This window comes from Aptenodytes forsteri, unplaced genomic scaffold (genome assembly GCF_000699145.1).
Source record: "Aptenodytes forsteri isolate BGI_AS27 unplaced genomic scaffold, ASM69914v1 Scaffold405, whole genome shotgun sequence".
In the NCBI taxonomy this organism is placed as follows: domain Eukaryota; kingdom Metazoa; phylum Chordata; class Aves; order Sphenisciformes; family Spheniscidae; genus Aptenodytes; species Aptenodytes forsteri.
Window position 1 is genome coordinate 404,392 of NW_008795481.1, and position 14,576 is coordinate 418,967.

Below are 14,576 nucleotides of genomic sequence, written 5' to 3' on the forward strand. Positions count from 1 at the left end.
GTGTGAACCTCATGAGGTTTAACAAGGCCAAGTGCAAGGTCCTGCACCTGGGTTGGGACAATCACCAGGATCAGTACAGGCTGGGGGATGAATGGATTGAGAGCTGCCCTATGGAGAAGGACTTGGGGGTACTGGTGGGTGACAAATTGGACACAAGCTGGCAATGTGTGCTTGCAGCCCAGAAAGCCAGTCACATCTTGGGCTGCATAAAAAGAAGCGTGGACAGCACAGGTCAAGGGGCGATTCTGCCCCTCTACTCCACTCTGGTGAGACCCCACCTGGAGTACTGCATCCGGCTCTGGAGTTCCCAGTACAAAAGAGACATAGACTTGTTAGAGTGGGTCCAGAGGAGGGCCACAAAAATGATCAGAGGGCTGGAACACCTCTTCTATGAAGAAAGGCTGAGAGGGTTGGAGTTATTCAGCCTGGAGAAGAGAAGCAGAACCGCAGATATTTTTCTCCAAAGGTTTGGCCTAAGTTTGTAGCCACATGTCCATAGGCAAATGGCCAAGGGTGGCTACTTAGCAAGACCATTTCAGAGAAATTTAACAGAAGGTGGTTAAAGCAATGAAAAGACGAGGAAGCAAGGGCTACACAGAGATAAACAAGGAGTAATTTTTCATTGTGCAATTACGAAATGCAATGGGGAAGCTCACTCTGAAATAAACCCTGTCACTAACTGCCTCCTTCTCCAGATCTTTTTCCCCCATGCTGTCCCTCCTCCATGTTGATTTCCACTTTCTAATTCTTACAGCAATGTATAACAATTATTGGAGCTATATTGTTGTTGTCTGGAATACCCTAGAGTCCTCAGGAGGATTCTTATCGTTCATTATCATCATGATAATGTCAGTATTACAGGCCCTTATCGCTGGATCATCAGCTACTGCTCTCTCTAGTGGAAGATCTCTCCCTGTTACAGTTAATATCTGTACTGTTCCAGAGGTCTCTTCACTGCCTGCAAATACCCTGGAAGATGGTTATGATGATGTGACAGAAGCTCCTGGACCTAAAGATGCTTCTCTTTCTGAGCAGAATGAACAGGAAATCATTGGGATCCCTGAGGAAAGTGACAGAAACAAGGATTCACAGACAGGTGAGGCCAGAAGAGCATTGCTGTTAGTTTTCATAATTCATAGTTACTGTACTGAACTCAGGGAAAATCAAGGTGGAGGGTACCTCAAGGGGTCACCTAGGTTTTATCTAACCACTGTCAGGAAGGAACACTACCTACCTACATGAAGAGTGTAGGTTAGATATTTGTTATTCTGTTCTTACAGCCATTCGGTAGCAGTGTTTCCACAGCCTCTGCAGGTGATCTATACCCACGCTCTGTTTTCCTTACAGCTATAAAATTCTTGCCTGTGGCCTAACCTAAGTCTTCACTGCTGAAAATTAAAATTGTTACTTCTTACTATAATGACCATGGGGATAGAGGAGTTGCATTCACCTTTGTAACAGCCTTTTAAGTACTTGAAGACTGTTAACATATCTCCCCTCAGTTCTGTTTTGTATTTTGTTTCTCTAGACTGCAGCAACCTAAATTAGTCAATTTTCTACTTAGGTCTTGTTGACTAGACCTCTGCTCATTCTGTATGTCTCCACCCAGGCTGTGTCAGTAGGTCCATATCTTTCAAAAAGTGTTTCAAAACCAAAATTTTACAGTATTTCTGTACCACATGGTACTAAAACCTTACTAGTGTCAGGTAGAGCAGAAGGACCACTTCATATGTCTTACAGGATATCCTTCTGTTTATGCATGCCAGTGTGATGTCTCCCTTTTTTGCAACAGCATGACACTCCTGACAGTGTTCAATGTCTGGCCTGATGCAACTCCAAATCCTGCTCTGTAAAATACCACATACCATTAGACACCGATCTTTCTAATTATGCAGTTGATTGTTTCTCCCTTCATCTGTAGTCTTGTAAGTGTCCTTATTAGATTTCATTCTATTTTCATCAAAACTTTGCCAAGATCATTTGAATTCTAATATAGTATGGTATCATCTCAAAAACTTAATAAGAACGTGTATTTTGTCTTAGGACTCAATAAAAATACTTAGTTGCATGTAGGGCTGTCAAAGAATCTTACTTGGTACAGTGAGCTACACTAAGAATACCATTTTTGACTGAATTTGTACCCAGTCTACAGTGGTTTGAGTTAGACCATATTTCTCTAGTTTACTTATAAAAATATCATGTGAGTGACAATTTGCTCTATTCCCTTATGAAAGCACTTTTAGATAATCAGAAAGAAAAATCAGATTTATCTGGTGTGATTTATTTTTTATAAATCCATGTTATCTGTTATCAACCTGCTTTTTTTCTTCTGTCTCCTTACAAGTAGTTTATTTGTTCTGATATTTTTCTGAAGTTGAACTTTCTTTAACTCCTGATCTTGTTTCTTCTCCCACACACACCACCTTAAAAATAAGCATATGTTGTTCATATTTCCCCAGTCCTTCAGAGCCTGTTCTCTGTGAGTTCTTAAAGACAGTGGATAGTGGCTGGAGGATAGATTCAGCTAGGTTTTTATCCTAGCACTAAATCTTGTCAGGCCCATCTAATTCAAAAAGAATTAAGAAAAAAGATTTAAGGGAGAATTCTCTTTCTCCGTGCACTTAATATAACTGTGGAACACCTTCAGATCAGCAGCTGAACTCCACCTTTTGGGGTAGTAATAAAAATATTTGACAGACTGAAGGCATGAAAAAATAATCAAAATATTTTAGGACTTAACATGATTAGAGAAACATTAGAGAATTTTTTTTAACAGCTCATGATTATATTCATTTTAACATTATATATAAAGTTGTATACATTTCTAGCTTATTTAAACGAACGTTCAGTGTCTTTGTGAACCTCACTTGCTGTTGACTTCATACAAAGCTGCTCAGTTGTATTGACAACCTTTGCTGTTCGCAAAAACTGTGTATAGTTAAGGTGCATTCATCTCTCTCATCATTTGTTTGTCTTCTTGTTGTGGTTTAACCCAGGAGGCAGCTAAATACCACACAGCCATTCGCTCACTCCCCCCCAGTGGGATGGGGGAAAGAATCAGAAAAAAGGTAAAACTCGTAGGTTGAGATAAAGACAATTTAATAGGACAGAAAAGGAAGAGAGAATAATAATAATGATAAAAGAATATGTAATTTGCTCTATTCCCTTATGAAAGCACTTTTAGATAATCAGAAAGAAAAATCAGATTTATCTGGTGTGATTTATTTTTTATAAATCCATGTTATCTGTTATCAACCTGCTTTTTTTCTTCTGTCTCCTTACAAGTAGTTTATTTGTTCTGATATTTTTCTGAAGTTGAACTTTCTGTAACTCCTGATCTTGTTTCTTCTCCCACACACACCACCTTAAAAATAAGCATATGTTGTTCATATTTCCCCAGTCCTTCAGAGCCTGTTCTCTGTGAGTTCTTAAAGACAGTGGATAGTGGCTGGAGGATAGATTCAGCTAGGTTTTTATCCTAGCACTAAATCTTGTCAGGCCCATCTAATTCAAAAAGAATTAAGAAAAAAGATTTAAGGGAGAATTCTCTTTCTCCGTGCACTTAATATAACTGTGGAACACCTTCAGATCAGCAGCTGAACTCCACCTTTTGGGGTAGTAATAAAAATATTTGACAGACTGAAGGCATGAAAAAATAATCAAAATATTTTAGGACTTAACATGATTAGAGAAACATTAGAGAATTTTTTTTAACAGCTCATGATTATATTCATTTTAACATTATATATAAAGTTGTATACATTTCTAGCTTATTTAAACGAACGTTCAGTGTCTTTGTGAACCTCACTTGCTGTTGACTTCATACAAAGCTGCTCAGTTGTATTGACAACCTTTGCTGTTCAAAAAAACTGTGTATAGTTAAGGTGCATTCATCTCTCTCATCATTTGTTTGTCTTCTTGTTGTGGTTTAACCCAGGAGGCAGCTAAATACCACACAGCCATTCGCTCACTCCCCCCCAGTGGGATGGGGGAAAGAATCAGAAAAAAGGTAAAACTCGTAGGTTGAGATAAAGACAATTTAATAGGACAGAAAAGGAAGAGAGAATAATAATAATGATAAAAGAATATGTAAAACAAGTGATGCACAATGCAATTGCTTACCACCTGCTGACCGATGCTCAGCCAGTTCCCGAGCAGCGGCTGTGCGCCCCCGGCCAACTACCCCCAGTTTTTTTGTTCTGCATGACGTCATATGGTATGGAATATCCCTTTGGCCAGTTTGGACCAGCTGTCCTGGCTGTGTCCCCTCCCAGCTTCTTGTGCACCTCCAGCATCCTCACTGGGGGGCAGTATGAGAAGCTGAAAAGTCCTTGACTTAGTGTAAGCGCTGCTCAGCAACAACTAAAACATCAGTGTTACAGTGAAACAACATTATTCTCATCCTAAATCCAAAACACAGCACTGTACCAACTACTAGGAAGAAAATTGACTCTATCCCAGCCGAAACCAGGACACTTCTAAAAATCAGAAGCTACTAGGGGTTGCTAAATCTGGTCGTTTGATGGAGGTTCCATGTCCCTAGGTCCAGCCAGTAGTAAGGCTGAGCATGTGTAGGCATGCACACACATGTAATACATATATGCAGATACACAAGGCTGGCTTGTAGAGCCAACACAGACAGAAAACATAGCACTCAAACACAAGCAGCACCAATGGCCTCATTCTGTTCCCCTCTCTGGCTGACCAAGATGAAAGCCTATTGGTGGAAAATGTGTATGTACACAAACAATATGGATCCCTCCAGTAGTTGGCCTTAGACACCGAGTCTATCCAGTAGCTGCCCCTGGATCCTAGGTCTCTCAAGTTGCTGTCACCTGCATGTACTAACCCTGGAGGCCTAAAGACCCACTCCAGTTTCTGGTAATCAGACCTACATACACACACACACGCAAACACTATACTTCCACCAGTAACTGGCCTTAGACATTCAGTCTATCCAGTAACTGGTCCTGGAACCCCCTGGCTTTCAGTAACTTGACCCACCCACATGCACATTAATACCCATACATATGCACAACACATCCCCCAGTAACTGGGCTTAGTCATGCAGTTGGCCAAGTAACTAGCTCCTGGATTCCCTAACCTCCCCCAGTTGCTGGTGTCTGGGCATGTGAGCCCCCGACACCCAGAGTCCCAGCCCAGTTGGTGGTACTTAGAGGTCTAGCCACCCCGGTCTCTCCAGCTGCTGGCACCACAGACGCACAGACCCCTCTGACCCATGGTCCAGCTCTGGTTGCTGGCATTTAGACCTCCATACACACACATACACACAGAATAGAGAGCCCCCTTACTAGGGAAAACAGTTAGAAATGGAGTTTAATAAGAAGACAGGACAGATGCTGCTGATCAGATGCAGGGCATGGCCAAACACGTACTGGCCAGCAGTCTGTTTACATGCCACCGGCCCTTTTTATCCCCTTATCATTCTATTTTCTCATATTTGTTCCTCCCCAAACTACATCGATCCCTCCTTCTCTGTGCTTTGTTTCCTCCCCTAAGCAGCCCATAGTAAGTTTTCTATGACCCAAGATCCTCTTCCCCTGTACCTCATAATAAGTCTCATATCTTTGTGGGCAACAACACCCCTCAGTTAGTAAAGTGGGTTACATGCTCTTAATGGGTTTCAAACACAGACAATGGGCTGAGCCCTCTCCTGTGATAGCTCTGGGAGGAGCCAGATCAGGGCACACTTGTGGGATGGACAAGGACAGATCTCCTAAATTTGCAGTGTGTCAGATAACACCTGAGGCAGTAAAACAGAGTTGGGTTATTTAGCGATATTGAAGAATTGCCTTTATTAGAAGTGTTTAAAGTTAGATCAGGAGCCTGTTTTCTGGGAACAGTAAGCTTGATCCTTGGATAAGTGTACATGTAGCAGGAGGCAGGATGAGACAAGGTCTTTCACAGCCATGCATATCTATGGTTCTAATTTCTGGAGAAGACAATGGACAGCCCGTGCTGCCAGCTGTACAACCATGTAAAGGTAATACGTACAGGATGTACATTTATCTCAGTGTTCTTCCCTTAATGTTTTCAGACTGGAGTCCTAATGTGTCAGGAAACAGGACCTCCAAGGCTGAGAGAGATTCATCCCCTGCTCTTGAAGATCCAGGCTATGATGACATTGAAGAGCTGGGACCACTGATGGAGGCTGCTGAGCTGTACTGACCACTTTTGGAAATACACCTCTGTTCATAAAATGCTAATCGGGTACCAGTAGAACCAGAACAACCTGCATTTAGGATTAGTTTACCTAAGTTTGGTTTATTTGCAGAGAAGCGATTACATACTTAGAAGAAATACAAGCATAACTGTTAAGAAAATCTTTCTTATTTCCCTTATAATTTCTTGTTGCCAAGACTGCCTGGGCAGTTTTTGCTTTTTACTTCAAATATTTTCATTGTAATTTTTTTTCTACTGAGTTAATTTTTCAACTTATGATATTTTCTTATTAGAAACTGTAAAGATATCTTCTCAAATTTATGCTTCTCCTCACAGATACACAGGCAGCTTTCTCGAGATTATTAGGAATGGAGACTGAACTGCAAGAAAATCATCAAAGTTCTGTTTCACCTTTTGGATATTCTTGCTTGTCACACAGAATGTGAGGACTAGAATTAATTTTCTAGATAGTCCTTTGTGAGATGAGAAACTCAGCAAGAGGTCATTCTTGTCCTCACTTTAGATGCAGGTCTGTCATTTGAATTATGTACAAGTGAATCACGCATTTGATTGGAGGGAAAAGCTTCTCTTCTCTTTTCTCCCTCTATACCATCATGACTTATTGTCTCCCAAAGTCATAACCAATTATACAGTAAAAGGAAGTTTAATTTCTTTCCACAAATGGCAAGTGGTGGTCATTTGTACAGGTGTCTGTCATGTCATTTCTTTTAATCATATGAAGGCAGACTTGAAAAAGTCCGCATGTTGATGGAATAGAGGGTGAAGTATTGTTGTCTTGGATCGTAATGAAATTTCTTTCAGGTCCTGAAACAAAAAGCCTTCCTTGCATTCTGTCATCTCTCTTGGACTCCATTTATCCCTCAAAATCTGAGCCCTCCCCTTCTAATAGGCACTCCCTCTCCACCCAAGAAAGCTGCTAATTTATTCAAGAATGTGAAGGAATTTTTTAATGAACCTTATTCAGATCAACTAAGTATCTCAAAAGAAAAAGGTCTGAAACTTCAACATGGATATGATTTTTTGGATCAGGGGATAAATGTAGTGGAAACGCAGGCTGTTGAGAATTTGCCTAGAGCATGCCAGTGTAACGATGTGTCTAGAAGAAATACCTGTGAGAGTCACCATAATCTAGATGAGACTCTCATTTGTAAATAAAAACAGTTGTTCTAACCATCATGATACATAAAGAAATGTGAGTTTGTCCCAAACAGCTGAGAAGACACACAGACAAGCAAATCCTTTCCCAAACAATCTCACTAACCTCATTAGCCCAGCATCAGGACACCCTACAACCCTGTGCCAAGGACTGAGGCAGAAGAGGTTGCACTTCCTTGTATTCAGTGAGTATCCTGGCAAATCTACGCTTCCCTGGATGTCTCCCTCTCAGCACTGAATGGAGCTTCCTGTGGAATATTGTGAAAGCACAGGAGTACTCTGTACTGCTATGATTCTGTGATGCATAGGATGTTTCTATCTGTGTAACTTCATCCTTTCCGAGCTAGACTGGAAGTAGTGAGGAAGAAATTCAAAAGGAAAGACAAATCTGGCAAAGACAAGGCACTTTGTTAAAAGAGATCCTGAGGGAAAGCAACCACCTTGACATCTAGCTCTAGGCAAGAGTGGTTTACTTCCCTGGTTAAACCTAGGATCACAGGAGGACATAAAGCCATTGCAGCAGCCAAGTCTTTGAGAAAGGAATTCTTCCTGATTGCTTCTCCAGCAGCATCAGCAAGACCTGACAGGCATGCTACAGGCATGCTGTGAGACACAAAAGGAGGGAAACACATACATCCATGTAATTTAACTGCATCACGCTATCTGCTTTTCCTGGCTCACTAATAGAAAAACTAGGAAAGCGGAAATAGTGTTTGCAAGGAATAGGAAAAGGCAGCAGAAACTGACAGGGGCAACCAATTCTATGCCAGAAATACGTGTAGCAGACTATTTATTCCTGTCAGAATTATCTATACAGGACAAGACTTCCCCTCCCTGGGTGCACCGGGCTGGGCTCCAGCAACCAGGAAGGAGGAATTCCCTGGGCCTTAGAGATGGCAGCAACTGATGTCATTGGCATGATCCAGTTGGGCTGAGTACTCCCAAGGTGATCGTATATAAGGGTATATAATCCTCAATGTGGCAAGTGGACTGATCTTGGAAATGTGCCCACAACGTTAAAATTTGTAACCAAACTTCTATAGCATTATGACTGCACCTGGATGGGACCTGCCCAAGGAAATTTTTAAGATAATTGGAGTAATCAGATTGAAAGCATATTAACAGAACACAAGAATAATATGAGTGGCTTAACTGTGGGATCTATCAGGCAAAATTTCTACCCTGAGGGATCAAAACATGCTTACAGAAGTATGTATAAGACCTCCTATAAGTAACAGATCACTTCAAATTATTAAATCAGAAACAATATTGGCTACTGAGCAGGATGAAAACCAAGAGAATCAGACTGAGTTCATTAAAAATCCATCTTTAAAATTTGTGAAAAAATCAGGTTCAAAAGGAAAATACACAATTGCAAATGTATAGCCTCAATTTACAGAGAGATTTAAACCTCATGGAGTCTGATAGCAGAACTCTGGAGTATTGCATACAAATTTCAACCACACCTAATTTTACTTGGTTTGATCCCTCTAATCCTCCCATACCTATTTTTCCCTATACTGCCTTTAATTCTTTCTCTGAAACAACACTACTCCATAAATAATGTAAATAATGTACCTAGTGGAAATACACATTTCTCATTGCTCCTGTCATTAGACAAACAGCTAGACATTCTGCTAGGAAGCAAGAAATGGCTGGACAGGACAACCCAGGGTCAGCCAGTATTATTTTAGCAGCACAAAGGCCTGTGTTTCTGAGGATGCTTGGATAAAGATCCTGACCCAAAGGAAAATAGACAATTTCTGAAGAGCTTGGACCCTCCTAGGGAACCTTAAAGATTTTGCCCTTGAAGAACAACAGAAATATGGACACACAGGATGGGTCAGGTTACAGTTTATGTGTCACACTGCATGACATCCCACACATCAACATTCCCTCTTTCCCAGTAATATAAGTGCTAAAAATAACAGCACTTAAAAGGGGTCACTGCTTAAAGGGGCCCCCCCCTTAAAAGGGGAAGAGGGTTGAAATAGCATTCAGAGACCAGCACCACCCCACCCTAGAATGCCAAAGATGCAAGGTTCATTCACCAGAGCAGAAGGAATTATGTTTTAATTCATATTGAACTTACTCTAAATTAACTACTGAACCACCACAGACTGAGATGAGATACTGGAGTGGGGGACTTGAAGGATGGAGATGTTGGGGTCAATCGGTTGGAAATGAGGCACCCCCCTCTGATATATCCTTATGCTCTTATGCATACAGTCACAAACATAACTAAGAAATGATAAGAGAGACAGTAAGACTAAAATTCCCCAACCACTAGTTGATGGGCCATCAAGAATCTAGAGGAATAGCTTTGAAGAGAGTTGACTTGGACTTTGTAACTGATAAAGGGGAAACAAGAGAACATGAATATCATGGATATTTGAGGGAGTCTGGGGGACTATGCAAAACTTACTAAGGAATGTTTAGGGAAAGAGTCAAAGGTAGGGAAAAAGGGGAATCAGGGAGGAACAAAGTGGGGGGAACAGAGAGGAAGAATAAAAGGGTCCATTTGTGTATAAGCAGAAGGAGCCCTGTGCCTGATCACAGGCTATCCTATCTTACTAATATTTATTAAATATCTTGCTGTTTAATTTCACCCTCTATCCCATGTGAGACTGTTCAAAGATCTAGATGACAGCAACTGGAGAGACCAGACTAACTGAATCAAATGCCAGAAACTCAAGTTAGATCATGGGTGATAATGGCCTGTCTTTGTGGTGCCAGCAACCAACTGTGTGGGGTCTCAGCATCAGCAACAGGAGGGACCACAGGGCATGTAAACCTGGGATGCCAGTAACTGGAGGGACCTGACCATTTATATTTTCTCCTAACCTGACATCCATGGGTGCATATGTGTAATTTGCTAGAAATCTTCTGGTAGAGATGGGGTGAATCTGGTAGCTTGACAGAAGCAAGGCTGCCACAGCTCCATGACCCCAGGTACAACCAGTAGTGAGACTGAGAATGTATTCCCAGTAGGCACACACACAAACACAGATATACAACACAGATCAACACAGTCAGACACACTCAGCACTCACACAAACACAAACAGAACCAACAGTCTCATCCTATCCCTGCTCTGGCTGATCTGGATGAAGATCCACTAGATACAACGTGGATTCCCCCCCTGTAGCTAGGCTAAGACAGTCAGTCTACCGAGTAGCTGGCTACTGGATCCCAGTCTCTCCAGTTGCTGGCACTTGGTCATAGAAGCCCCTGAGGCCACAGCCTCATTCCAGTTGCTGTTACAGACCTCCTAACTCACCAACACACACACATACATACACTCACAACTTCCCAGCAGTTGGCCGGAACTCCCCTGGTCCCCTCTGGTAGCCAATTCCTTCTGTGCTCTTGCCCTTTGAGACATACAGGCACGCACGCACAGAGCTTACTGGGACACCCCTGGTCCCTGTGGTAGCCAAGTCATGTTTACATATGACCAGCCCTTTTTATCCCCTTATACCTCTATTTTCCCATGCTTATTCCTCCCGAAATCGCCTAGATTCATTCCTTTCCCTGTCTTTGGTTCCTCCCATAAACACCCCATAAATCTATTGCAAACCCAAAATTATCTTCTCCTGCATCCCAGGCCCCTTTGCAGTACCTCCCCCCCTGCAACAGTCCTGCTCCTGCTGACTTGATGGGTTCTACCCCTAGACCACGGGGCTGACGTCTGTCCTGGGACAGCCCTGGGAGGAGCCCAGGACAGTGTGTTCCACCTCTCGGAGAGGTGGAATTTGGGTTCTCACAATGCCATTGTGCCCCTGAGGGCCTCTGGGCTTGCAGAGATGGGCCTGTGACATGCTCCTGTGATAGGCCTGGAAGCAGCCAGGGCAGGGTTTTACTTGGGCCCACCCACCCACCAATATCTTTCTGTGCTCCTCTGTGGATGTGCAGATTAGGTTTTTTTTATCAGATAACCTAACAACTTCAAGCTGTACTACCTGATTCATAGGAGGAAAACCTGGAAAGTCTCATGTCTGAGCTGGAGGTGACTAAGGGAGCTTAGAGCACAGTCCATGGGCCAAGCTGAGAGCCTTTGCTGATAATTAAGGGATCCATGAATGTAAGAGTGCTTGCGAGACAAGTGTGTAAGTCCATGCTTCTGTTTGCCACCGAGTATTGAGCTGGACTAGCTGGCAAGTAAAAGACCCATATACTGGGCAAGAGAGCTCAGGATCAGGGCATGAACATGAGAGGGGCTGAGGGCCCATGCTGATATTCAAGGGATCTGCAAATGTGCATATGCTTTTGAATCTAGAGGGTGAAGGGGTGTGTTTTCACTAGTGAACTTAACCTCGGTCAGCCAGAGCGCAACAGGACCAGACTATCTATACTTACATTTTTTTGAGTTCTGGTAGCATTATATGTGAGTATTGTTAAAGGCAGCACTCTGCCTGTTGCAGTCTGTATAACTGGCCATGTTAGCGTCCTCTGTGTGTGTGCACATACGTATCTCTCTGGGACACACACTCAGCCTCACTACTGGCTGAACCTGCACATGGGAAAGCAGCAGCCACATCCATAGGCTCCAGTGGCCTGGAAGGAGGAACCCCCAGACCAGGCTCTACAGTTTTGTTGACCCCTTGAAAAAAACGTAAGGCAGGATTCTCCTTTATAGAAGTCCTACCAATTCTTCCAAATAGAATTTTTATTCAGTTGTTCATTAATTCTTTTTTGCCACCATGTCTACCAATATGCCTGGTAAAGACCTTACACTGAAGTTTCCCAGCTTTCCCAAATCCTTTCTTAACGATTGGCTCACTGCCCAATACTCGGGTGTTAAGAAAGATTTCAGTGAGAGGTTACAAACTACTGTTGGCAGTTCAGATTTTTCATCCTTGAGTTAAAATTACTTTAGCTGCTTTGTTGAAAATCAAGATTACAGCAAGATGAGTCATCAGGAGCATATTCCAGATTACATCTAGGACTAAGGGGGAGTTGCTGCCTAGGGGACTATGACACATTACAGGATGCAGGGGAAGAGCATTTTAGGATTGCACAGGACTTCTTGTGGGACGGTTAGGGGAGGAACCAAAGGTGGGAAAAGGGAAGGGTTTAGGTGACTGGAGGAGGAACAAGTGTGGGAAAAGAGATGGTAAGGGGATAAAAGGGCCAGTCGCATGTAAATAGTTTGCTCGTCAGTATACTTGTCTGGCCACGCCCTGCGCCTGTCCTATCTTCTTATTAAAGTCCTTTCTAACTCTCTGCTGGGTGAAGGCTCCCTACCCTGTGTGCACGTGTGTGTATGTGGGTCTGAGTGCAGCAACTGGAGTCAGACCACAGGTCCGAGTGCAGGTGTGCACGAGTGTGTGATCGCTAGTGAAGATCCAGCCAGACCAGCTAGTGAACAGGTGAGGCCACCTGAGAGCTGGGGGGCAGGTGGAGCCACTGAGTGGGTCTCTAAGGGCCAGCTCTGAGTGCAAGAGTGCCTGTGTGTCTCATCTTCATCTGCCTTCAAAAGAAACAAGATGCAAAGAGAGAACAAACACTCTACTGGTACTCAGCAGTAGATTGCTTTCACATTTATCTTAATTATCACCTCAAAGTAGCAGTATTTGTTATTTAGAAAACATGTTCTCTTTATCAAAGCTGATGTATTCTCATGCATATGACTTACTTTTCAAACAACTTTTTAAAGAATTTGCCTTCTTTAAAGAAGGCAAGACTTAGTTTAATAACAAAGGAGAAATCCTTTGTGATCTTAAATTATACTTTTCAATTATTTTTAACAGGACAATTGCTAGTCCTAACACCTACATATAAAGACAGCTGTCTTGACTCTACCTGGCTTTACAGCAAGGTTTCTCAGTGCTGTCACATAACAATAACTTAGAGGACAAATAGAGTGGGTTTTGCCTCCTTTCTGCCTGCATTTAATTTCTTTACCTTACTATGAGTGTTGCCAGAGGTAATGTACAGATGAACAGCACTAAATAATGCATGGTTTGGGTAATCTTAAAGAGCTGAGTCACACACCTTTAATACAAGGAGGAACAACTTGTGCTCCACTCAAAGGTAGCCAATCTCTCTCTTTTATATAAATACATATAATATGTAATATAAGCAGTAATTCTGAGCCAGTTTGGCTTCTCCAAGGGAAAATTGGACCTCTTGATTGTTTATAGTATCAGTGAATGAAGAATCCAATAGAAAAAGTCAAGTAGAAGCACTCAAAATCATTTAGAAAATATGGATTGATTATAGCTCTTAATACCTTTCCAAAGGTAGACATATAATGATCAATCAATAGTTTCAGAGATTAAACATGTTAAATATAAGGACAAACAGTTCTATTATAATGAACATCTTATTTTTCTAGGTCATAAAAGTTCCATAATTCTATGCTGGAAACTGTTATAACCTCAACATTTAAAGTCTACTGTCTAAAGTTAGACATATTCATGTTTTAACTTCTGAAGAGGAACAGGCCTATTTTCAGAGCTTTTGAATGCTTGGAAACTTAAAAAACCCCAGTGGGAGATGCCTATCCAAGAGCTGAATTTAGCCCAGCATATTCAATATTGTTCATTGATATAAGGGAGGAAGTAAACACCAAAGAGCTGAGTCTGTAGATGTACCTCAGTTACTTCAAAGAGCAAATACTCAATGGCAGAAGAAAGTGGTAGGGAAGCACACTGCACTTCCAGATCAGGCAGCATGAAAGATGAAATTCACTTCTCTAAGGCCAGATTGTGATTGTCTCTGAACATGAGGAGTCACCCGAGGAAAGAGACGATGGAATTTGTATGGGCTGTGTGCTTTTTGAAGAGCTGACTTTGCGCTGTTGCTCATGGACACCAGCCATGCTTAAAATAGTGAAATGAACTTACTGAGCGTATCAAAAAGGAGATGGGAAGTAGCAAGATAATATTTTGCCACCGTGTGCTTTATGCTTCAACGGGATATTGGAATATACTTGGCAAGATTTTTAAATATTGCAGAAGAATAGAGACAGAAAAAGACTTAGAGATTATTTGACTGGTGTGTGTAACATAATACAAAAAAAAAGGATAATACAAAAAAGGAAAAATAGTGATTGGTTCTGTGCTTTAGATTGTAGCGTAAGAAAATTCTTAAAATGTCAGTGTACTTAGAAAGAATGGTTCGCAACTATAGATTTTCTAGCTAGCAAGAACTTCAATTGGTTACCCCGAGTGATTAGTTTTCTGGGGGAATTTTTTGTCTTTTTTTTTTTT

General features: G+C 41.9%; 1 protein-coding gene across 1 annotated transcript in view; it reads left to right on the plus strand.

The window, feature by feature from the left end:
• The window catches only part of LOC103900578 (antigen WC1.1), a gene marked incomplete at its 5' end in the record, with an annotated part of 23,162 nt that extends 16,973 nt beyond the window's left edge, over window positions 1-6,189 (plus strand). Inside the window, 2 exons of the mRNA XM_019472593.1 lie at window positions 944-1,096; window positions 6,059-6,189. Coding sequence (XP_019328138.1) covers window positions 944-1,096; window positions 6,059-6,189 — 284 coding nt within the window. The remainder of the gene's footprint in view (window positions 1-943; window positions 1,097-6,058) is intronic.
• Between the last annotated feature and the right edge of the window lie 8,387 nt (window positions 6,190-14,576).